The sequence below is a fragment of the Miscanthus floridulus genome, chromosome 5, assembly GCF_019320115.1.
Source record: "Miscanthus floridulus cultivar M001 chromosome 5, ASM1932011v1, whole genome shotgun sequence".
NCBI classification, from domain to species: Eukaryota; Viridiplantae; Streptophyta; class Magnoliopsida; order Poales; family Poaceae; genus Miscanthus; species Miscanthus floridulus.
Genome location: NC_089584.1, coordinates 102,456,565 through 102,482,733, shown reverse-complemented (window position 1 = coordinate 102,482,733; position 26,169 = coordinate 102,456,565). Strand labels below are relative to the sequence as shown.

General features: G+C 46.9%; 2 protein-coding genes and 1 pseudogene across 2 annotated transcripts; 1 reads left to right on the top strand and 2 right to left on the bottom strand.

Moving 5' to 3' along the window:
- Positions 1-7,790: 7,790 nt before the first annotated feature.
- On the bottom strand, positions 7,791-12,110 carry LOC136452812 (uncharacterized; annotated as a pseudogene).
- A 1,581-nt stretch (positions 12,111-13,691) lies between these two features.
- LOC136452811 (cytidine deaminase 1-like) lies at positions 13,692-15,066 on the bottom strand. The gene has a single exon (XM_066453404.1). The coding sequence runs from the start codon at positions 14,939-14,941 to the stop codon at positions 13,994-13,996; it is 948 nt and encodes a 315-aa protein (XP_066309501.1). The 5' UTR covers positions 14,942-15,066; the 3' UTR covers positions 13,692-13,993.
- Positions 15,067-24,346: 9,280 nt separating this feature from the next.
- LOC136455033 (uncharacterized) lies at positions 24,347-25,693 on the top strand. Its single transcript, XM_066455225.1, has 2 exons — positions 24,347-24,770; positions 25,617-25,693. Exons 1-2 carry the CDS (start codon positions 24,347-24,349, stop codon positions 25,691-25,693), a joined length of 501 nt encoding a protein of 166 aa, XP_066311322.1.
- Positions 25,694-26,169: the final 476 nt, after the last annotated feature.

Sequence of the window (26,169 nt, the reverse complement as noted above, 5' to 3'; positions counted from 1 at the left end):
TTTTCTCACTACCTGCTGTTGCTGCACCGACAGTACAAGACACTGTGGTGCCAGCACCTGTTGTTATCCCGCCTGTGGCAACAATGAATGATGATGAGGAACCTATGCCTCAGGATCCTATAGAACCTATTGCCACACATGAGGGGGAGCAACAACAGCCTCAAACAGAAAATGTGCCAAATGAGGAGGCCCCTAGAAGGTCTCAAAGAGTTAGAAAATCAGCTGTTTCTGCTGATTATGAAGTGTACAACACTGAAGAATTTCAAATGTAGGATGATCCCACCTCATTTGAAGAAGCCATGAAAAGTGATCATTCATCAAAGTGGCTTGAGGCTATGGAAGATGAAATGAGATCAATGAATGCAAATAAAGTTTGGGATTTGGTGATAATTCCTAAAGGAGCCAAAACAGTAGGCTGTAAATGGGTCTACAAAACAAAACTTGACTCTCAAGGGAATATAGAGAGATATAAAGCCCGACTTGTGGCAAAAGGCTTTACATAAAGAGAAGGAATTGATTACAATGAGACCTTTTCTCTAGTCTCATGTAAGGATTCCTTCAGAATCATAATAGCATTAGTGGCATATTATGATTTGGAATTACATCAGATGGATGTAAAGATGGCATTTCTCAACGGAGACTTAGAAGAAAATGTTTACATGGCACAACCGAAAGGTTTTGTCATGAAAGGAAAAGAACGTTTGGGATGCCGTCTAAAAAAATCCATTTATGGATTAAAACAAGCTTCAAGACAGTGGTACTTGAAGTTTGATCAGACAATAAAGAATTTTGGGTTTAAAGATAATGTTGAGGACAATTGTGTCTATGCAAAGTTTAAGAATGGGAAGTTTATCTTCCTTGTCCTGTATGTGGATGATATCTTACTTGCTAGTAGTGATGTCAGTCTACTACTGGAAACAAAGAAGTTTTTGTCCTCAAAGTTTGATATGAAAGATCTTGGTGAAGCTTCGTTCGTTCTAGGGATCGAGATTCACCGAGATAGAAGTAAAGGGGTATTAGGACTGTCACAAAAGGCATACATAGAAAAAGTCTTAAAAAAATTCAGTATGCACAAATGTAGTCCCTCACCTGCTCCTATAGTCAAGGGCGACAGATATGGGGATTTTCAATGCCCAGGAACCAATATGAGATCGATCAAATGAAAGTGGTTCTATATGCTTCAGCTGTCGGAAGCTTGCAATATGCTCAAGTGTGTACGCGCCCTGACTTGGCATTTGTTACCGGGTTACTTGATAGATTCTAGAGCAATCCTAGAATAGAACACTGAAAATTGGTAAAGAAAGTTTTACGTTATTTGCAAGGAACGAAAAGCCTCATGATGACGTATAGAAGATCTAATTCACTCAATATAGTGGGATATTCAGATTCTGATTATGCGGGAGATAATAGAAAATCCACGTCTGGATATGTGTTTACTCTCGCAGGGGGGGCTATTTCATGGAAAAGCTCAAAGCAAACCGTCACTACATCGTCCACAATGTATGCCAAGTTTGTAGCATGTTATAAGGCAACGGGGCAGGTGAACTGGCTAAAGAAGTTCATACCCAGTTTGAAGGTGGTTGACGACATCAATAGACCACTGAAGTTATACTGCGATAATAATTCAGCAGTACAGTATGCTCACAATAATAGGTCAAGTGGTGCTGCCAAACACATTAACATAAAGTATTATGTTGTGAAGGATAAAGTCCGGGATCAAATGATAAGTCTTGAGCATATAAGTACCAAAAAGATGGTCGTGGATCCGCTTACAAAAGGCTTACCACCCAACGTGTTCAGAGAACATGTAGCCGACATGGGTTTAAAGAAAAGCCTATGATTCCTGGACTATAAATGGCCCTAAAGTTAAAGTAACTATTTCAGATCAGAGACGTGCATTGTAGCTGTTAAATCTATCGGCCATTGACCGTGACGATGAGACATGCTCTATGCATCATCTGTGAAGAAATGAGTAAGGATAAAAGGATTGAAGTTTAAAGTTTAAAGATAAAAGTAATAGTGAGATCAAGGGGGAGAATGTTAGATTGATCTCCCAACCAATAAGCCCAATGGCCTATTGGGCCTTGGTCACGTACCCTGATCAGGGGCGCCCAACCCTACATGGTTGATGGGCCCCCGTCGCACTGCGCTATATAAAGAGGTGGGGGCCGGCAGCTCAAAGCACGAGGTTCGCCGTGAGCCGCAAACCCCACCGACAAACCCTAGACCGATCTAAGAGGACGCGCAGCCAATGACGGGAAGCGCCACCAGCCGCGCCGCCACGCTACACCGACGATCGCTACACCGACATCTTCCCCAACCATCGCTGCCCGTGAGCAGACTTCACCGACGAAGCTGATGGAGGCCTCTGGATCCACTCCCACTGGGATCTCAGGTTCGACACCTTCTCCTTCCTCTAGATAGCATTCTAGGTCTACATCATTACCGTTGTCTACTGCTCTTGATGTCTACCCTCTAGACCAACTGCTAGATGATTCTAGAAAGATAACAATGGTACCATAGCCTACTAGCACGTAGATCTAGATAGGGGTAGAGAAAGAATGAGATCACGATCTCGGATCGGATCTGAAAAAAACCCAACCCTAGATCGGGTTTTGGGGAAAGAAAAGGATGAAGAGGATCACGATCTCGGATCGGATCTAAAAGAACCCTAACCCTGGAAAATGAAACCCTAACCCTAGATCGGGTTTTGGGGAAGGAAAAGGATGAAGAGGGGAACCTACCCAGTCCTCCCGACACCGCCGTCGCGTGGAAAGCTACCACCGTGCGGGTGGTGATCACTGCCGCCATGGTTGGTGTGCGGACAGAGGCCCGGCTCGGCCGTGGCTTAGGGCAGCGGTCCAAAGCCGCTCGACGGCGGCGCGCTCAGCCATGGGCGAGCGCACGCACCGGCGAGGGGCTTGGCACCGGTGTCGTCCTCTCTTCTTCTCCGGTGACGAGGTGGCCGCGCGCTCCCTTCGTCTTCACTAGCATCGCCGTGGGAGAGGAGAGGAGAAAGAGGAAATGCAGCTAGGGTTCAGGGAAAAGAAAGGGCCAGCCAGGGGGTGAACGGAACGGCCACTAGGGCGCTGCGGCCAGGCCGCTCGACGGCGGCGCGCTCACCCGCTGGGGAGCGCGCACGCCAACGAGGGGGCCGGAGATGGCGCCGGGGCTCGCTGATCTCTCTCGCCGTCGAAGCTCCTCGCTCGGTGTCTGCTGCGGCGGGACTGAGTGGAGAGGAGAGAGCAGTGAGGGGCAAAGAGAGAGAGAGAGAGAGAGAGAGCGAAGGCCAAATGGCCCTAGGTCAAGGGCGCCGCGGCGGTCACCGGGGTTTTGATCCTGCGATGCACGCGGGCAGCCGTCGGATGGAGACGGACGGCCACGAGCGAGTGGGCCAGCGCCACAGCCCAGGCGGGAAAGGGCGCGAGGCCAAATTCCCGGCCCAGGCCCAGGTTGCGGCCTGGGCGCGGGGGTGCGCTGGCGCGCGCGGCTGGGCCGCGGGCAGCTGGGCCGGGTGTGTTGGCGCGCGCGCGCGTGAACAGGCCATGGGCCGCATTTCTCTATTGCTGGATCGGGCCGAAATGGCCAAATAAATAGTAAAGTCACAGTTTTGTTTTTTTCTTATTTTCCAGAAAACAATTTGATCAATTTGAATTGAATTTTTGTGATAATTTTCTGTACAAAATTTATCCAACGATAATTTTGTTCAGTAAATAGTAAAGTTGCTTCTGGAAAATAGGAAAATGATTATTGAATGTTAATGTTTCCGCTGCGTATTTAAAGTAATTATGAACTTTTAATTAAATTCGAACCAACGGGAGAATTTGATTTTAAGAGCCAAGAGATAAAAATGAGTTGATTATGATATTGTTATTTTCTGACCAACGTTGTTAATAGCAATATTATAATTTTAATGATTATGCATTATTTCTATTTCTGCCCAACAGTGATGTAGATTTAATGTATAAAATAGTTGTATGTTTTAATTTTGACCAACGTTAAACTAAGGCATGCAATTATTATTGTTATTTCTGTTCTCACACTATTTGAATTGTGTTTTCAGGAGGATACAACTTGATGAGTTGTATCAAAGAGATCCTCACTCTAAAAGGTGATAACTATATTGAGTGGAAGAAAAAGATAGACCTGGCTTTTATCCTCGCTGAGGTAGACTGGGTTGTCACCACACCGTGTCCCAGAGAACTTATGACACCGGTGAGGGAGACATATGAGACTGATGCTGCATGGCAGAACAGAGAACGGGATTTTGCTCCCGTAAAGATGTCCTATGACCTTGAGCATAGGAAATGGGTCACTGCCAACAAGAAGTGTTTGGCAGTGATAAAGAACACGATTGAGTCTGCTATTGTGGGCTCAATTCCAGACTGTGACACGGTCACAGAGTACCTAGATAGAATAAAGAGTCAGTTCACTGGCTCTTCAAAGACATATGCAACCCAGCTGATCAAGCAGCTGGTTACAGAAAGATACTCTGGTGGCGGCAGTGGCATTAGAGAGCACATACTGAGAATGAGCAATCTGGCATCTAAGCTCAAACCAATGAATTTGGCACTCAAGGATGGGTTTCTTATTCATTTGATTTTTGCTTCTTTGCCCAAAAAATTTGACACCTTTGTTGTTAATTACAACATACAGCCTGAAAAATAAAATTTAGAAAAGCTCATAGCCATGTGTGTGCAGGAGGAGGAAAGAATAAAAGTTTCACAAGGTGGTTCTGTCAACTACCTAAAAGATAAGAAAAAGAACTATAATAACAGCTCTTCCTCCAAGTCATCTGGAAAAGGTCCCATGCAATAGTCTCAGAACAAGCAGTTCCCAGTAGAAAAAGACTAGTGTCTCTATTGTAGAAAGACGGGACATTATAAGAAGAATTGTCTCGATTTTCTAAAGATGATAATGAAGAATAAAGGTGAGAACATTATTACGTTCGTAAATGAATCCTTATATGTAAAGTTTTCAGAATCTACTTGGTGGATTGATTCAGGTGCAACTATTCATATTGCTAATTCATTATAGGGATTCCGTTCGATGAGAACTTTGCAAAGAAGCGAAAGTTTCATTAAAGTCGCAAATGGAGTACAAGCAGATGTTGAGGCCGTTGGAGATCTTCCTCTAGAGCTTCCAGATGGCTTCATACTTTTTCTTAGAAATGTTCTTTATGTACCTTCTTTGCAAAAAAACCTGATTAGTGTATCAAAGTTGGACCATGATGGTTATGATTGCCATTTTGGAAATGGCAAATGTCAGATATTGTTTAATAATAAATGTGTTGGTCTTGCCTTCCGACAAGACGAGCTTTATTTGTTATCACTTCGTGAAAATGTGAATTCCGTATGTGATGTGAATGAAAATGTATCCTCATCGAACAATGGAAACAGAAAACGAAAGAGAGCTCACGATGCGTTGTCGAAATTATGGCACTGTCGTTTAGGCCATATTTCGAGGGGGAGAATAGAAAGACTAGTTAAGAATAATATTCTTCCTCCATTAGAGCTCTCAGATTTAGAACAATGTAGAGATTGCATAAAAGGAAAGTATGTAAAGAAAATTAAGAAAGATGTCAAACGAAGCGCAGGAATTCTACAGATTATTCACACAGACATATGTGTTCCTTTTCCTGTGAAAAGTGTGGATGGTTATGATTCATTCATAACATTCACAGGCGATTACTCTCGGTTTGGCTACATTTATCCAATTAAAGAAAGAACAGAAGCGTTGGATAAATTCAAAATATTTAAAGCAGAAGTTGAAAATTAGCATGATTTAAAGATTAAGATAGTCAGGTCTAACCGTGGGGGAGAGTACTACGGTCGGCATACCCCATATGGACAAGGTCCTGGACCTTTTGTCTCGTGCACCACCTGGTCCTCCATCTATTGGCTCGTGCACCAACGATCCAAAACATGTCATGCGCGCACCAGGAGGTGACGTGGACATGCCACCGTGGATCTTCCTGGCATGGATCTTCGAACGCACCCACGCGTGTGTGCTGGGCACAGGTGCATGCACGTACGTCGGCTTCGGATCTTCACGTTCGCGCTCAGGAGCCACATTGCAGGTTCGGCCTCCGGTCTCCGCGCACGCGTACAACAGCCACGTCCGGCGCCTGATCTGACGTCCGGTCTTCGTGTGTACGTACGCCTGCCTCCGGTCCTCCACGCGCACGTACGGCAGCCACACGCTCTCGATCGCCTTCGTCTTCGCCTTGCATCTCCACGACCGGCGACGGGTACATCTCCAATCGCGGCGTTCAAGCACCGGCACGGCTTCGCATCTTCTCCATGACGAGCTTCTGGTTCGGCGCCGGCGTACGTATCACGGGTACTACGCCGCGTTGCCTAACTTGCGGCGTACGCATATAGTCCATGTTCTCCGGGATAATACGTATCACGCTTGCGCACATAGGCACATAGCCACATAGGCGCGTATTCCGGTCAGCACGCGCTGTATCCCTACACGTACGGACGCTGGATACGAGGCTGGCCAATGGCCATCTAGGGCCATAGTGGCTTGCTTCTTCACCTGCATGTACGTACGTGACAAGCTTATACAGGTGTACGCGTATATACTGCGAATTTTAATCTGACAAAAATTCATCAAACACCGGGTCATGGCGGCCGCGTGCTCGTAGACGAGCTTGGTGGCCTCCCTGAGTTCCCTCTCGGACTCGAGTTGAGCAGGCGCTTGGCCCTCCACAGCAGCGGCGCCACGGCGGTGCCGCGCATGGCGCAGAGCCGCGAAGCGGCGGAACACGTCCTGCAGGTCGACGACCGCGCCGCCGGCGGCGGCGGCCGTGAGGACCGGCAGGACGCGGGACTCCACCTCCTGTGCGACGACCCCGAACGCTTAGGACCAGACCGTGACGCTGCCGAGCTCTAGGCCGTCGACGTTGAAGATGCCGCGGCCGAGGAGGTCCCCGAGCAACGCCGCGAAGGCCTTCCAATCCCCTTGGGGAAGTTGTCGTAGTTGGTCCGCAGCATGTACTCGACGTTGGCCGACTCCCGGAGCAGGTACGCGTACCAGTCGCTCGAGACGGAGAATAGGGTGCCCGTCGTGCGCGCGGGGGCCGTGATGGCGCTCGTCGAGGTGCTCGCGTCGGCCGCCTCTCGGACCCCTAGGACGCGAGCATGCGGGCGAATGTCCCCTCCGACACGGTGGAATGTCCAATCTCGCATATCCACGTCAGCTCCTGGAACACGCGTGGCGTGTTTTGGAGGGTGCACGTAACAAATAGATCGAGGACCCAAATGGTAATATTTGTAGTTCGAGGACCTAGACGGGAATCCACGAATAGTTTAAGGACCGGTGCAATTTATCTTTATTTTGACTAATGGAGACGGACTTGAGGTAAGTTCATGGCATGCTAATACTTTTGTCTTGATTGGCCTCACTATCTTGTTTCTGCAATTGCATGGCCTCGCGTTGTAACAACAAAGATGCGCACTCTCGTGCATATTAAAAAAAAAACTTGTCACAATATGTACTCACTGTAGTAGTATGTCAGATCGAAGCACATATTTAGTTCACCCTTGCTCCTTTCTGAGTTCCGAGCCACATTTTAGCCTTACGCCCTTACTCCTGAGCCGTGGTGATAAGTGGTAGAGGTACTCATAACCGACGAGGACACAATGATGAACAGCAGGTAGCTGGAGAGTTACTACCCGAGCCAGAGTATCAGTAAAGCCTTCACCTGAACTGTCAACTAGACGCTAGATTTGCAATTTTGTGTTAGATTTGCAATTTCGTGAAACTACCATCCATATCTACAATTATTTTATAAAATACTATTATTATTATTATTTTTAAAATATCATTTCTAGATAGCTTTAGTAAAGACGGTCGCTACAACCTACATGAATCTGTTTATCCAAAAAAAAAAACTACATGAATCTGACTGCCTCTATTAATAGTCTGTGCAGCAGTGTTGCTTCCTTTTCCTATCGTTGCATTGCTCACGGAAACATGCACGTGCGCTGCCTGCATCAGCTCACCAAGCATCAAGTTCAGGCGATCAGGGGCAAGCAACTTGCTTCTTCTTGTTTTCCCCTTTATATGATTCTTGATAGCACTACAAATATACAAGCACACTAGAGAAATTGTTGAATAAATCTCATCAAACACTAGAATCAACAGAGAGGAAGGAGGGACAAACCTTGCAAAATACATTATTTAGTTTACCCTATTTTCTTTCTCGAGCATACAACATACATTGGGTCAGTTCGTCCTGGATTAGGAGATATATCAACTGCCTGCAGAAATTAAAGAAAAAACATTTTATCATGGGGTTGATTTGAACACATTAATTAAAGAATACTATAAATACATACAGGGGTAGCTGGATTTTGATTCCAACGCACTGCAAATGTCTAGAAGGCTATTAACTTGATAGGTAGAAACATGTTCACGCAAACAAAGGAGAAAATAGAAAAAAGTATCATTTTTGGAATTCACCAAGGTTTTAAATAGCACCGCAATAGCAAAGCTATAGCCTTTTAGGAGGCCTGAAGTTATATATGATATTGTCAATTGCTGAACACCGATATTTGCTTAGTTGCAACTATTTTACCGTCGCTAATATTGACCGAGACAAATATTTAATATTTGCTTTAATTAATAATTGAACAATCGTCTAATTGTTGAGTTGTTAGATTGTTTAATGTTGAATGGACATGAATACTGATTATAGCCATGAGTATGTTGATTGATTGAATGATTGTTGAGTAATGGACCAGGAGACATGTTTTCTTAGAGCCCTGAATATATGTTTGAGTATTTGCGTTCATGAATTTTCCTTTCCATGTTTTTGTGCATACCTAATAGAAAATTTCATCTTTTTTTGTTAAAATTGCTAAATGAAATAACTGTTGTTATATCCCTAGTAGTTTTTCATAGCTTCCAGTGGAGGCCTTATTAGCTTGCAATTAAAAACCTTGGAAGCCCTAGTTCTTCTTTATCTTTTTTTAGGGAATGCACCATAACTATTCAACAGTACATACCTGGGGAGGTTCAAAACCAGCATAATGGAAGTAAGCTCCAACTATCCAAGCATGATCGGCATCACCAGTTGATGTCCATATAGATATAGCTTTTGTTCAAAAGCACCGATTTGAAAAAGCTATATCCAAAGTTAGAACTAGAATTTAAGATCCTTACCACCAAAATATGGTAATGCATGCTACGATATCCAAAAGTAGTTCTGGTCAATAGCATGTGTCATTCTGGACAGGATGTTACCTCATTATGGCAAGGCCGCTTGGCTTGAGTATTCGTCGCATCTCCTTAAAAACATCTATTGGTTTTGTCAGGTAATCTACACTAACCTACTAGCAAAGAAGTGCTACTGTCAAATAATGTAAACAATCTTTGCGCTCCAATTCACAATCTAATAAAGTAATACTCGCTCTATTCCAAATTATAAAACATTTTGATTTTTATAGATACATTACTTTTACTATGTATCTAGACATAGTCTATATCTAAGTGCATAGCAAAATCTATGCATCTAGAAAAAGCCAAAACACCTTATTATAATTTGGAATGGAAGGAGTAACACTTTGCACTACAACATATAATCTCTTCTTTTAACAAGAATACGATATAGGACACAGTACCACATTGGTGATAACATCGAAGGTGTTATCTTCGAAAGGAAGCTTTGGGTTCACATTGAGGTCTTGCACAACATACTCAGTCAATACCTACTGTCGTAAAAAAAACAACAAAAAAGCTATGTCAACATATAGAAGGTTTAGCAAAGCAGCTCAAAGGAAGTACCACTTGCTGACTCATATTAGTTACAAAAGGTGCATCGCTTATCTGTAATGATTTAAACTGATCTCAATGTAAAGTTACTGACTAAACTCCAACATTGCTGCATATAAGATACGTGTTTGCAGTTTGTAAAATAAAAATAGATCCTAGAGCTCATGTTAACATTTAAACGTTTGTAAGCCAAAACTATAATCAAAGGAGAAGTAACTGTGCAAATTGCACTTGTTGATAGTCCTACTCTCACATGTAGACATAGGAAGACTGAACTGTCAGCAGGTCTTTGCTCTCCTTGTCAGGAACAACTAAGGATGAAGTCCCTGTTTGGCATCCAGGAGATTTGTGGATTTCCTAGACCTGGGTATTTGTAGCTCTACAAAATCTTTGATCTGGAGCTGTAGGCATGTTGAGTGCATTTGCATGACTCATTTCGTTTTTAATTTAGATTAAATATAGATATTTAAACTACTTTAATTTACATTACAAACTACAGATTCACCGTGTCGGAGATGGAGCTGCGCCAAATGAAGCCCCAACTTGCTGAAATAATTAAATATCAATTACCAATCTACCATCTCTTACTCTCCAAAAATTATGTGGCTGCTATCCTGAAAACTTTAAGGGGCTGTTTGTATCCTTTGTTTTGGAGGAATTGAAATCTACTTAATAAATTAATCTATTCAGCTTAGAATTTGACATGCCACCACTTTTCAAAGTTCACATATAAGCCTATCTCAAATTCATAGGGTGGGAGATAAAAATTAATTTTATAGATTATCATCCTATGTGTCTACCTTGCAACTTATAACACGCTCTTCAACTCACCCTCCTACGGTAGAAACGCAACACATAAGTATCTCTCATATAACCAACAATAATATACAAATATGGTCCATATACAACTATATTAGCTTAATTAATACATGTCTAAATTATGATTATTAAAATAAATTCAATTCTAAGGATCCAAACGGGGCCTAAATGGAATAAATCGAGCATGACACCAAACTAGCCACTTGCACTATTCAGAATGTTGATGAATACTTCTATAATGGGAAGCTATGCATGCATCACGTTTACAAAAGTGTACTAATTTAGTCAGTACATAATACCGAGTTCCTTTTCAGTTCATCTTCATTCATACCCATCCCCACGATCTTCTCCTGTTTGTAACTGGGAGGATAGTGGCTCACCTGCATAATGTGGATGCAGTACATAAGAAATTTCATAGTAGTGACACATAAGAACGGAAGTGGTGATTTCTTTCAAAAAAAAAGAACAGAAGTGGTGACTAGCAAAAATCCTACCCAGCTGCTGCACATGCCACCCCAGGAGTATTACTTGGAGGAAGAACTTCAGAGTAGTACTCTGTGAGAGCATGGATTGCTTGGTCATCAATGTGAGTGACAAAACGTGGAACTGAGTAAAACAGACTATCTGATGATCTGCAAGTAATCAAAATTTTCCTGTTGAACTTATCAGCCGGCTTATCAGTTAGAATGTACAATATTTTTCTCTCACATTAAGGGCCTATTTAGTTTCCAAAAATTTTCACCCCAAAGTGTCACATCAAATCTTGCGGCACATGCATAGAGTACTAAATGTAGACGAAAAAAAAACTAATTGCACAGTTGGGTGAGAAATCGCGAGACGAAACTTTCGAACCTAATTAGTCCATAATTAGATACTAATTACCAAATACAAACGAAAGTGCTACAGTAGCCAAACCTAAAAAAATTTGGGAACTAAACGCGCCCTAAATCAGCTTCAGCCGGCTTTACTACCATCCGAACAGGCGCTAAACCCCGTCTGCCCAAATTATGTCAAGATTGTTGTTAAGTACGCTAAAATCAATCTGCCAGTGCTGAATTATTCCACAGGTTACAAGGGCAGACATAGTGAGTCACTAGTGGCAGCAGCAAGGTCTGCTGGCTGATTGGCTGAAGAAGCTACTTACTCGTCGAAGCGGCTGAAGTCCTCAGGCTTGAAAGGGAACTCATCCGGCCACTCCACATTCTTCAAAATCTACAACGTACAGATCTCCATTAACCAGGTCCGAAAACAAAAAAATAGTACAGCTTTGTAGCAATGTTTTCGAAAAAAGGTAGCGCCTAAAAACCTGCTCGACTGGGGAAACCCCTTGCCTCGGCCTCGCTCCGGCAACGAAAGAGCGGGACGAGGTGCCGCCGGAGGCCATGCGGGTGACCTGGTCGATGAAGGTGGCGCCGAGGCCGAGGAAGACGCGCCGCGGCTGCGCGGCCCGCGGTGAGAGTGGCGCGTGGCGAGAGCGGGAGAAGGCGGCGCAGGCACGAAGCGCTGTAGGCTGCTGCTGGTGCGGCCTTGTTTAGATCACCTCTAAATTGTAAGTTTTTTTACTTTCTCTTTATCACATCAATTTTTAGTTGCTTGCATGGAGCATTAAATATAAGTAAAAAAATAACTAATTGTACAGTTTAGTTCGAAATCACGAGATGAATCTTTTGAGCTTAGTTAGTCCACGATTAAACAATATTTATTAAATAAGACGAAAGTGCTACTATTCATCAGGTTGAAATTTTTTGCAATCTAAACATGGCCCGAGGAGGAGATGCGACCGTGGCGGCGTGAGGGTGGCCATAGACTCCTGTGGAGACGAACGCGGCCGTGGCGCGGTGCCGGTGGGTCGGTGAGTGAGTAGCGCGACGCGAGGCCACCGAGCGCCATGTACTCATGTCCGAGCGCCGCCCAAGGCCATGGCCCACGGGGAGTCGTGGCGCCATGCGCGTCGCAGGAGCGCAGACGTATCTCGGTTTGGGATTGGGTTCGTTGGTACGTTGCACATATCGGGTCCCTATTTCTCTGTCATGTGGGTCCATGATTGCAGTGACGGTACGAGAAAGCTTCCTCTGCTGACTGCTGGGGCCTGGGGTACGTCAGCCGTTCATGAGGTGAATTTCAAATCAGTTTTTAAATTTCTTTCAAGCAATTTGGCAAGAAGACTGTAGGGTAGTGTTTCAAAAAGGGGTTTGGAGAACTGAAGGTGCAAATTAGAGTAAAATTAATTTCAGATCGGCCACTGAAAGGATTAGTTCTGTTGGATGTATATGGCGCATGTGTCACGTTTCAGTTGTACAATTAGTCGAACTAGGTATATCATTTCCGACATGATTTATTGACATTTCAACACGTCATCTCATTAAAATTCAAATCATTTACAAACGCCTGGTAAATTAAGGAATTGTTTTATTATAAAGTAAAGCATCAGATACGGATAGTGCCAACAGTGGATGAACGGAATTTATGTCCAAAAATCACTTGTTTAGAGTTTACAGGGGAACTGTTCTACAAACAAAAGGAAGGCATCAGTCCAGAACGGCTAACAGAGGAACTGTCATAGTGAATGGAATTAAATTATTAAAATCCATATATACCCACGCAGGACACGCCTTAGCTAAGCATACTAGAATCACATGAAGAAAAGTTATTTTAGTATCAACCTAGTTAAATTCCATATCCTGTGGGATTACATAGGCAACAAAATTGTCTTATATGTCGGTTACCTATTAATAATGAAATACTAACAGAGATAAGGAAGGGAGCGCAAGAACCTCACTTGATTTTTCAGGTGTATAGAGTGTGGCAATGCACATAAGCACATTCTACACAGGCACTGTGGCAGGTTCAGACTTCAGAAACTGAGCAGAGAACAACCTACAGAAACCTAAGTCGGATGAATCATATGATATGAAAGAAAATAAAAAGTAGGTATGTCATGTTCGTTTCTCTTATAATCCGTCTTTTTCAGCTTGTTTTTTTTTCAGCCGGAACAGTATTTTTCTTTCACCACAAATCAGATAGAACAGTGTTTCGGCTTGTTTTTTCAGCGAAGCGAACGGACATAGCATACATGACTATTTTATGGTCTTCAGGGAAGAAGGCAATTTGGAGCTGATCAGAGAAACTCAGAATAGAACACACGCTGGGAACTGGGGAGCGGTCCCTGTGGCCACATTAGCAGCCGGCTCTGTCAAATGTGGCAAAAAAAAAAAAACTAATCTGGCTCAGGCCAACCATTAAATCAGATAACAATCTGAATAAGTACAGTAGAGTGAACACAAGTGGCAGTAGAAGAACAAGATTTATCTTCTTATTCTTAAATTACTCTTATTTTTTATGAACATTATCTCGATCACGTTCCTGCCCATCCCACCGCCACAGAAGCTCATCAAGCATCGGACGGCCTGTACTTGTAGACGTGGAAGCTGGCGTGTGGGGCCACGGCGTCGAGGAAGATCCTGGCCGTCGCCTCCTGGGCCACCGCCGCCTGCTCCTTCTCCACGAGCGCCGCCGCGACCACGTCCCCGGCGGGGCCGCCTCCGGCTGCCACCATCGCAATGATGGCCGCCTGGACGGGGCCCAGCGTCGGGTTGTACGCTGCGGACTCGAGGCAGCCACCGGCGTAGATCCTGCCGTCACCGTCTGCCACCGCGAACCCCGACGGGCACTGGCTGTACGGCGCGTGCGCCGCCCGCGCGGCCGCCTCCGCAGCCTCCCTCAGGCGCGCGTCCAGGTCGCCGGGGGCGAAGCCATTGGCGACCGCGGTGACGACGGGATCGCCCAGGGCGTTGTCGTGCGCCTCGAGGACGAGGGGCACATTCTCAGCGAGGAGATCGTGGGGCCCGAAGGGGCGGAGGAGGAGGGACGCCACCGTGCGCCACTCGGGCGCGCAGCCCTCGTCGGCGTCGCTGGTCACGAGGATCTGGATGCCGGCGGCGCCGCGGATCTCCTGGAGGAACTGGCGGCAGTGGCCGCAGGGCATGTGGGAGACAGCGACGGCGCGCAGCGCGGACTCCCCCGCGGCAGCGGCGTTGGCCACGAGGAACTGCTCTGCGTGGACGGAGTGGCACAGCGGGACGCCGCGGAACTCGAGGTTGACGCCGACGTAGACGCGGCCGCTGGCGCCCAGCCCCACGGCGCCCACTTGGAAGTCCGAGATCGGGACGCGCGCGCGCTTCCTCGCGGACGGGACCAGAAGCGGCAGCAGGTCCTGCACGGTCGCCACGCCGGCGGCCGCCGCCTTGCGCTCGGCCTCCTCCGCGGTCATGACGAAACCCGTCAGCTCCATCGCCGTGGCCGCGGCCTCCGGCTTTGGCGCCGCCTGCTCCTGCCCCATTGCTCAGATCCAACTCTAACTAGGCTCCTCACTAGGAAGAAGGAAGCGCTTGGATGTTTCCTTGAAGCTTGGAGGGGGCCAGCACCCAGGACAGGAGGGAGAAGAGAGAGGGGGCCTTTACTGGATGTGGTGCGAGGCTCCCCTATTTATAAAGTGGGTACGGGCCTACGGGGAAGCAGCAAGTGTCTCGTTATTTCATTTTTGGATTTTGGATGGGTTTTCTTTTTCTTCTCCCTTTTTTAGTGCTTTTTGGAAACGAAAATGGTCACCGAACAATTGCATTCGACGTGTCACAGTGCATCTGAAAACTTTGCCACGTTACGATATGGTCGCCACTCGCGAGATGATGGTATAGAGTGTCTGGTGTGAGTTGGAAAATCTGAGAGGGAACACACATACCACCAATTTTTTGTTTAGATCTGAAGCCACCCATTTCTGAATTCTGACACAGCAACTATATATATTACTCCCCCGCCGGTTAGACATATACTATATGTTAGTAGAAGTTTTCTTAACTACTGGCAAGATTTGACCAATAATAATGTGTTATCCTACGATCCAAATGATGGTCCACCCGCTACCGCTGCTCCCCAGCATGTGACCCACGAGAAATGCACGGCTGTCGGCTCTAATTCACGACGTCGCCTTCGCGTCTCTTTCCTTTCCTTGCGAATGAATGAATGAATGTGCGGCTCTCGGGAGTGTGGATGGATGTTGATGGAGCGGTTTGGCGCGTTTGAGCTGAACCATCGAGCCGGTCTCAATTATGCACTTGTTAATGGTGTTTATTGGTGCCGTTCGGTTGCCTACCTCGTGTGCTTCACGTTCCGGTGATTAGATTAGATTTTCTTTAGATCATTGTTGCCGCGACGCAGGTCCTTCTGTGACTTGTGAGAGGGGGATCGCAGAGTTCAGATTTGAGACTCCACTCAAGCAGACAGATCCAATACGCTAGTGGGTTCAGCTTCAGCCGAGCGAGCGGCTTGTGGTGCTCCGAGTCAGGCCCCCGTCGCATTGAACTAAAAACCTCTCTTGGTTGGGGCGCCCGTGCCTCGGCGGGGGAGTACGTGCATGTGCTTTCCAGCAAAAGGCGACGCGAAAGGGACCCGTCGCCGCGCCTCCTCGACACGAAATGGAAAAAGCCGCCGGGGCGTGCATCGGACTCGCACTCAGCTGAGCTAGGTGGGGACTGGGGGAGAAAAGAAAAGGGCCCGTGCAGTGCATAGCGAGCGGGCACGCAGCGACATGTCCATTTGTGGCGTTCGGCCGTGGCCGTGCGCGAGGTTGCTTACTTGCTTTGCTGCTTCGGTGCGCAAAAGGGCCGGGACCGGGAGCGGGACGGACCGACGCAAAGCAATTCGCATAGGCCAACGGCGCCCCATGTTGAGAAATAGACGGTGGTTGCGTGCTGTGCCAGCGCCACACTGCGTTCCATGTGTTAAGTGGCCGCTAGCTCAGCAGAGTCCAGAGTGTGGTGCGCATATACGTAGAAGGCTCAAAGGCAAACGCAATGCCAATTCGAGCCGGGACTTGGGGCGGTTGGTTGCTGTGCGAGCTATACTTCGTTTGGACTGGAGTTGTGCTTGGCTCCTTTCTTAGATGTGAGCTGTGGGCTATGGTCTGTGGCTGTATGGGCACTGCGCTCACAGGAGCTGATCCAAAAAATAAGTAAATAAATAAATAAAAGGAAAGCACTTTCCTTGAAAGAAAAAGGAATTGACTGTGATAGCCAATCATCAATAGACAATACTTGTTGGCAGGGGCGGACACAGCGGGGCGGAGCAGTGAACCCATGTGGGCTCCGCCGCTGCTTGTTGGGTTCAACTATAAATGTCCATACAGTCCGAGGCACCATGGCCCGGCACGAAGCCCGCATTTTTTTTGACCCGACACGACCCAGTGGCGAGCGAGCCTGGACTGGCCCGGCCCGAAGGAACAGGCCGTGCCTGGGCCTTACCCCAGGCACGTGGGCTCTCACAGCACGGCCCGGGGCAGCCGGCCTGCTAAGAGCCCCAACCAGGCAGCCACCACCCCCAACTCCCCTAGTGCCCCCACTGGCCCACCCCGAACCTTAACTCCCTTTCCCTTCCCCTCCCCCCCCCACGCAGCCTGCCCCCTCCCCACGCCGCAGTCGCAGTGCCGCACTCGCTCCTCCTCCTCTCATCTCCGCGCCGGCGCCGCGGAGGCCCCCTTCCCTTCCCTCGTGTCGGGCGAGGCGAGTGCGGACACGGGACCAGGAGTCTAGGATGCCTCCTCCCTCTCCTCGACGTCCTCGGCTCCTCACGCGACCTCTCCTCTCCTCACAGCGCCGACGACCGAGCGCGGACGCCCCCTGCCCCTCCCTCTCCTCGAGCGACGCCACTGCGGGAGCGAGCGTGCTGGCCTGAGCTCCGCCCCGACGCAGATCCAGTGCCAAGGCAAGCTCGCCGGCAGGCGGCGGCCACTGCCATCTTCGGCCTCGTGCTTCCTCTCCTTCCCCTTCTCTCTCGATGCTCGCGCTCCCTCGTGGACCTCAGGCCAGCCTGACACGCTGAATTGGTCGTGCTTCTCGAGCTGGCCCGGCCCGAAAAACGGCCCAGCAGGCTGTGCCTGGGCCGTAGGGCAGGCACGGTGCCCGACTCGGCACGGTCCGAGCGGCCCAGCGTGCCGTGCCGGCCCGACCCCCACCGGGCCGTGCCGGGGCAGGACGGGCCGCGGCGTTGGACATCTATAGGTTCAACCATCGTGTTCGATCATTTCTGAGAAATGGGCACGAACTCGTGGGAGAAACAAAGAAATAATAATGACAGTAAGGAAAGTGTGTGGAAGAGCAACGGTGACTTGTCTGGGCTCACAAGTCTCTACGGCCGTGCTGTGCGCCTGTGCCAGAGCAGCTACTCCCACACGCCTCAGCTGCGCCTTCAATTTTGCACCTGTCCCGGTATAAAAGTTTGACTATATAACCTCCTAAAAATATTATATTGCGGTTTGCTCTAAGTCAAACACCATAAGTTTGTCAATACAAATATTAACATCTGCCGTATCAAAATAGATGAAATGATCATAATTATTACTATCTTTATAAATTTAGCTATACTAATGATTATTTAACTTAAGAGAACTTAAGATTATTTCTAATTTATGATGGGAATAGTATAATGTATTACGATAGAGTGAGATCAACATTGATCAAAGTGAATAATATGGGTTCTCACTTGAAGCAAACTCTTTAGTAGCTCGAAAAGCCTTTCCCTTGGGAAAAAAACATAATTGATTGTCATAGCTATCAGTGGTTGTTGGGGGCCAGGTTCAATCATTTATGAGAAATGGCCCCTAAACCGGTGAGAAAAAAAGGGAATAATGGTACAGAGAAAAGTGTGTGTGGAAGAGCAACTTGAGGTTTAACATAATACCGAACAATAATTAAAATAGTGATATGTGCTGTTTTTTCTTTCAGAAGAAGAAAAATATTTAGATCTAATCACGGGACACACAAAAGCCACCTCAGAATTGGCATCCAAATCCTATCTTCAACAGTGGCCTGAACCGCTTTGGTTCGTAGTGTCCGGTAGATAATATATAGACATACTGATGTTCAATAAGAACAAAGTAACTAGTGCTCTGTTTGCTTGGCTGATAAGACATGGCTAAAAGTACCGTTGGCTGATTTATTATGAGAGAAAAATACTATTCGTTAGCTGAAAAAATACTATTTATAAGCCAAGCGAACAAGGCATAAAAGAGTTTACAGTGGTATACTTTAAGTTCTGATGAGGTGGGATCATACTCAGCGCATCGGCGGCGCATTCCCACAAGTTGATATAGTGGATATCTGATGTCGTCATTCACGCTCGATAAAGGGAGAGGAAATAGTTGCGCAATTGTTCCGTTTGCCGTATGCCAAATACCGGAACACGAGAAAATAGTTGTATAACAACAGTCGCGCGAAGATACGCTTCCCTAAAAACTTGATCGTCCATCACCCAAGCATGTTCTTGGGCTGCTATCTCATGTTACTTGTACGTGCAAGAGCTATGGAATTGGAACTGAGAAGCAGTGACAATAGAGAAAAGATGGTTTTGGCCTTCTTATGGCGTTGAGATAAGAAAGCCAATTGACGAGGAGGGGGACGAACCTGGAGTCCTGGACGCCATCAATTTCAATAGCATTAAAGATATCAACTCATCAAGGCACATTATTCTGGTAACGGCTGACATGAAGGGTTTGACGAGCCTTTATCAGGCCACCAGCATGTTCGCTTGGTCGTAAACGATCGTAAATTTCTAGCCAGAACAGTATTTTTCTCTCACACCAAACTAGCCAGCAGTAATAATCCACGATCGTATATGACCGTTTCAGCCCCAGCCGAACAGGCTGCACGTGGCCACGTTTAGTTTCGAAAAGTTTTCCCAAAAAATACTATATTAGTCATCACATCGAATCTTGTGATACGTGCATGGAGCATTAAATGTAGACGAAAAAAAACTAATTGCACAGTTTGGTTGGAAATCACGAGATGAACATTTTGAGCCTAATTAGTCCATAATTAAATACTAATTATCAAATAAAAACGAAAATACTACAACAACCAAATTTCTAAAATTTCGTGAACTAAACGAGACCTCGCACGCGCCATCAATTTGCCCAAGTGGCAAACTTTACCTCTCCTCTCGGCTCGAGTAGATGTGCGTGTGACATGTCTTTCGTCTCAACCTTTCAATATGTGCATAGTCACGTATTTAAGTTGAGTTAAATATTAGTCAAAATCCTACATGTTATTAAATATTTATTGTACCTAGCATTTAACATGAGTCTTATGATTTATTTGATGTTAATTAAATAAAATTAGTTCAAGTCCAATTAAAATTCAACGGTGTCATTCACGTAAGCTTGCTTGAGTTCCAGCTCTCGCACTAGGACTTCGGGATGCCCTCTTAAATCCTCCTGGCTCGTGCCCTCCTCTATATATATAAGCTCTGCGTTAGATATCATGGTCTAAAGTTTAGCCATTAAACTTAGACCACTTTAGCTTTTAAGGTTTTAAATAAGAGGTCTAAAGTGGTATCTAAAATTTAGACCATTTCTTAAAACTTTAGACCACACGAGTAAACTAGAGTGATATAAAATTTTAGTTTTCAATTTGAGTCAACTTATTAAACTTTATACCGAGAACCCAAACAGGCCCATGGTTTTATATAAATTCATTTCAGTTGCCTCAGCCATTTATGCTTTCTCCAACGCTCTCTCTGTGTGTGTGTGTATATATATATATATATACACACACACACTACCATGTAGCTGACTATAAAATAACTTATTCCGTAACCACTTTGAGTTATGATAATTACTATGTTAATTTATGAGATTATAGTAACTCCTTACTAAGTGGTTTACTATAACGTTATGGTAAATATCCCCTGTTACAGTAACCCAACTATCATAAATATATATTGATATTATCGTAAATTAGTATATATATATGTCATGTTCGCTTATCTTATAATCTGTATTTTTAATTTATTTTTTTAATCGAAATATTGTTTTTCTCTCACAACAAATTAGTCGGAACAATGTTTCAGCTTATTTTTTCAGCGAAACGATGTCATGCCAAATAGGCTCGGACAAAAACGCTACCGAGTTGATATCCTCGCAGACCATCAGTGTAGCGTGCGGAGGAACTAGTTTCCGCAACTGATACAATGCAGAAGCACCCACCGGAGAGTGCGCTGTGCGTAAAAGGAAAGCCGCTAGAGCACACTTTGAACTCACAAAGCTGACGGCTGAAAGCAAAACCATTTGGAGTTCTGCACTCTGTGAAGAGAGAGAAATACAGGAACATGGAAGCAAATTTGGCAGGCTCCGTTCGGCTTACCCAAAAGTCAGTTTGTTTAGCTTCTTTTTTAGCCGGAACAGTGTTTTCCTCTCACAACAATTCAGCTAGAACAGTGTTTTTCAATCAGTTTCAGCCAAAATTCAGCCAGCCGAACAGAGCCGTGGAGAGAAGAGATAGTGGTTTCCGTACTCAATGCTGACGTGTTGAAGGAACCTTTTTCCTTAGGCTAAGACGGTCTCCAAAAGCATACGCAAATGGCGACGCAAACCCAAAATGGCTCATGCACAGTGTTTTAGCGGTAGAAAACCGACTCCAACATAAGACTCAAACATGACATGCATTTTGGGTACGAGGTCAACCGAGACGCTTATTTGCGTCGTCTTTCTCCGAGACGCAAAGTCTCCAGGCGGGACCGCGGCGGGGAGGGGCCGGCTCGGCGAGGCGAGCTCGCCGTGGGAGCACCTCCGGAGCCGCCGGCCTTGGTTGCCTCGCCGGATCTGGGATCGTTCCCCCGCCGGATCTCGCAGGGAGGGAGGGAGGCCGTGCAGGGGAGGAAGCTCATCGGCGAGGCGGGCCCGACGACGACGACGACGGCGAGGCGAGGAGGGACGCGGGCAACGCTCACCGGATCTCGTAGGGAGGGAGGGAGGCCATGCAGAGGAGGGAGCTCGCCGGCGAGGAGGGAGGCGGGCGGAGCTCGGCGGGGAGGGAGGCCAAGGCGCTTGACCGGCATGGATTCGACCACCTGCTCGTCGATCTGGCCGCATGCTCGTTGGATCTGCTCATCGCGCGGAGCTTGAGGTAGAGAGGAGAGAGGGCACGCTGGATCCACCGGAGGAGAGAGGAGGGAGCGCCAGCCGGCCTCCTAGGGTTGCCGCGCCGTCGGAGGGAGAGAGGGCCGTCTGGGAGGAGGAGCTCGCGCCGCTCGCCGCGCCTGCCGTTGCCCGCCCCGCTCGCGTGTGCTGCTGTTGCCGCCCGCTCGCCGGCCGCCGCCTCCATCCCGAGAGAGAGAGGCGAGAGAGAGAGAGAGAGAGAGAGAGAGAGAGAGAGAGAGTTGAGAGAGGTGTGTGATTTGGCTGCTCGCCTGTTGGAGAATACGAGATTTGAGTCCGTGACCCTTTGATTGTAGGTGACCTATATTATTGAATGGGTATCGCGTTTGGGTTATTCTTGTTGGAGACCGTCTAACATTCATTGTCCTTTTCGCTTGGCTGATAAGCCATGACTGGAAGTACTGTTGAATGATTTATTATAAGAGAAAAATAATGTTCGTTAGCTAAAAAAATACGGATTATAAGTCAAGCAAACAGAACGCATATACGCCCGCGTTGCTGGTGCTCTTAGCAATTCTCGCCCAATTGAAAATCCGAACAAAAGAATCCTCCTGCTGCAGCAAAGGTTAGCGCAAGGTTTTTTCTCTTTTCTTCTGAGAGGAATGGCTAGCGCAAGTTGGTTACGAGAATTGGAAACGAACGTATTGAGGAAACTATCCTCTCTCAGAAAAGGTGAATTCCGAAGGCTATCTATCCAGAAACACATATCAGAATCACAACTTGGTGCCCCAACATTATTCCTCCGCTAGCTTCTCTTAATGCTTTTCCTCGCGTGGAGTACATGTACTCCCTCTGTCTAAAAAAAAAATATAATTTTTGTTTTACAAAAAGTCAAACAGTTTAAGTTTTGACTAAATTTATATAAAAAATACAAACATTTATGATACCATTAGATTAGTTATAGAATATATTTTTATAATAAATTTATTTGAAGATCTAAATGATAATAATATTTGTTATAAACTTTGTTAAATTTAAATTTCTTTGACCGATACATATCTCATAATTACATTCTACGGTGGACGGAGGTAGTACAAGGCAGAGGGGGCCGCGTTGCGTCAGTACGAGCAGCGAGCATGCGTGCTCATCGGCAGAGAGACATCGAGGCCACCAAATCACAGATCCGTACTCCAATATTCCTGCCTATCCGCGTTGAGAAGAGACGTGCCCCTCGCTTCGCTGGATAAGTGCCCTGCTCCCAACTTGATTACGCTCTTACGTGTCAGAGAAGGATAAAAGATTTGCCGATCAACCGAGCGCGCCGCGTTCGCCGGTGCTCCGGCGTGCCGTGCGGTAAGGTGCCGGTTGCTTTGCGTTGGACACTCAGCCTGTTCGGTTCGACTTAAATGATCGTAGATTATAAGCTATAATAGTATTTTTTTTACACCAAATCAGTTCGTAGTACTACTGGCTTACGATCCACATCGTTTAGTCTGTTGGACTCGAGACCTGCAGCGGCGCAGTGCACAGACATCGTCCGGAGGTATGCACAGAGCACAGACATAAACAGGGGCAGCACGAGACGTGACTTGCGGGTACTTCACGTCTGGCTGACGCGACGCCACAAGGGTACAAAATACTGTCACTCAAGGTGCTGAGGCGCTCCACGGCGAGTATTCTACTCCTGATAAACCGGCTAAATTTGATTTATTGTCAGAAAAGAACACCGTTTTAAGGCTGACCAAGTTCAAACGAACGGGACGCGAATAGGATCAAACGCCCGCGCGCGGGCACTGATCCCATCAGAAAAGGAGGTCCGTTACGTCCGTATCCACAAGCAGCACGCATCTTATCCGTCCGGAAAATCAGGTTCTGATACGGCTTCTCTTGGGCCGCACCAGGCATACGGGGGCCTCCACTGTCCACTCCACCACGCAGCAGGCCGCTGGCCGCCGAAGCTAGTCTCGAAAAATGAAAAATGGCCGCCGAGGCTCCGTGCCACACCGACCACCGGCGGGAGAGAAATTTGTACTATCTGAAATTGTGGAGCAGCGTACTCATATCCATGTCACCTCAATCGCGCGCCGCATTCTACAGACTATGGGCATGGCAAGTTTTTTCACTCTCTCTCTATCACATTAAATCTTTGAACACATGCATAGAATATTAAATGTAGATAAAAAATAATTAATTACACAGTTTGATTGTAAATTACGAGACGAATCTTTTGAGCCTAGTTAGACCATGATTGGACAATAATTGGCAAATACAAACGAAAGTGCTACAATGCCAAATACTGATTTCTAACCTCAATCTAAACAATGCCTATAGAGAGAATTCCTTCATTACCATTGCAAAATATATCAATTCTTTCATTGTCATAAAAAAATATGTGTTCCCTTCATTGATTCTTATTTCTAGTTCCCATATATATCATTTTGCCTTGGTAGCCACAACAGTAGTGCAAAAGGACGATTGTACCCCTCCTTTATTCTTCATGTCACTCTGAATTTTTTTATTTTTAAACTATTTTTAAAACCGACATTAATTTTTTTCTTCAAAACTAACACTTTTAGACGCGCCAACTGACATGGCGCAACCAAACCACTCTACTGCGACATGCATGGCGGCGCGGCGAGGCTGCCACCGTGGCAGCGACCCGGGCGCTGACCGGTGATGTGGCCCAGCTCTGTCGCGCCACAGATCACGGCGCGACACGGACGCGCCATCGCGCACGGCGCGACAGGCCCAGTAAAGGCCCGCAACGCAGCTCTCGCTTACCTTTCTCTCTCTCTCGCTCGAGCCGTTTGAAGCAGAGGCATGCCCGCCGCCGCGCCGCGCCGCACCATTACCGCGCTCGTGGCCGCGCCGCGCCAGGCACTACCACCGTCGCGCCGTGCCACTACCGTGCCCAGCACTGCTGCCAGTGCGCCACGCACGCCCGCCGCTGATCGCCGCGCCCGCCAACGCCCTAATTGCCGCGCCACACACGCCACTGCGCCACCGGCGCGCCACGCCCGCCTGCCACCCGCCACCGCCCTCACTGCCATGCCCGCCACTACCGTCGCCGCCCTCACTGCCGCGCCGCCGCTGTACACCGCTCCCCACTGTCGCGCACCCCTCACTCTATCCCGCATCCATCCGCCGCAGAGGCCAGCGCCCGCGCCTCCCCTCGCGCCACTCGCCTCCCGACCTAGTCTATCGCGCCGCCGCCGCAAGGACAAGAGCACGCTGCTGCCGCGAGGTACTCCCCTTGTGTATTTGTTGATTGAATCGAAATTTTTGTTACTTAGGGTTAAGATGCAAAATTAGTTTGAATGATTAGTTAGTATAGTAAGTTAGCACAATAAGTAAAGTTACTTAGTTTAGTTAGTATAGGTAGTATAGTAAGTCAGTATAGTTAATAAAGTTAGTTTAGTTAGTACAATTAGTGAGTCTAGTTAGTTATCGTATTTAGTATAATTAGTTGTTGTAATTAGTCTTGTATAGGTATTAATATTAGATTAGTTAGTATAATTATAGTTAGAATATATATTAATATTACTATGGACAGTACGTACGACGATTTCGATGACCTGGTGAAGTTTTTGAAACGCTTTTGTAGATGGATTGTTGTGTTAGAGTTTTCTACGGAGGAAGTGTTAGGAGAGAAGATGATATGTTTGAGGATATGGAAGAAGAATTGGAATGGTTTGATGAACCTCCGAGCTTCAACGACCTTTGTGTCCGTTTGAATGCAAAGTTTAGTGGTGATTTCACACTGAAGGGGAGGTTTGATACTGGGAAGACTAGGGCACATTATGTCTGATGCCCTTGCGCGACCCTACTCACTGGTCCCGCTATAATAGGGTGCTCGAAGGTTCCAATGTGCCCATGGCTGAGGTGGTGGTGGAGAATGGGTACAGGATACAGGGTGTCCTAGACGGGCCGTCCATTGACGGTGTTGGAGACAATGAGTAAGAATTGAAGATCGAAGGGGAAGCAACTCAGGCTAATATGGATTTGGACGGTTAGTTGATATAGGAGCAGTTTCATTCAAGTCAAGTAGGCTGTATAAGCAATGACTTCGATGTGAACGAGTTCGAACTAGAAGAGGAGGAGGAGGAGGAGGAGGACAGGATCGGTGATGTAGTTAGCAGTGATTCGGACGATTCAGATGATGACTAGGGAGGTAGACATGTTATGCCCACATCGGTTGATGCCATGCCAGTACCTATTTATGGTATGCCATCACCAGTACCAACTGAGGTTTTGCATGCTATCCAGGCTCAGGGTAGACTAGTCACAGATTTGCCTGTAGATGATACCCCCTATGATTCATAGGGCAGAATTAGCGAAGCATAGCAGTATGTTCCACCATCACCTTACACAGCGATTGAGCTTAAGCAATTAAGGTCGATGAACGTACCTTTCAGGGACATTCCAAACTATAGGGATGCATAGATGGCCAACGGGCCAGCCTAGTCTGACACGACATGGGCCCATGCTAGGCATAGCCTGATAGGGCATGGCACAGAAGGGCCCATCAGGCCACCGGGCTATGCTGCACCAATCCATCGTGCCTGGCCGATGGCCCAGGCATGGCCTGTCAGGCCAATTTCCGTGCCGGGCCGGCCCAATGAGCTCAGCCTTTTTAGCAGATC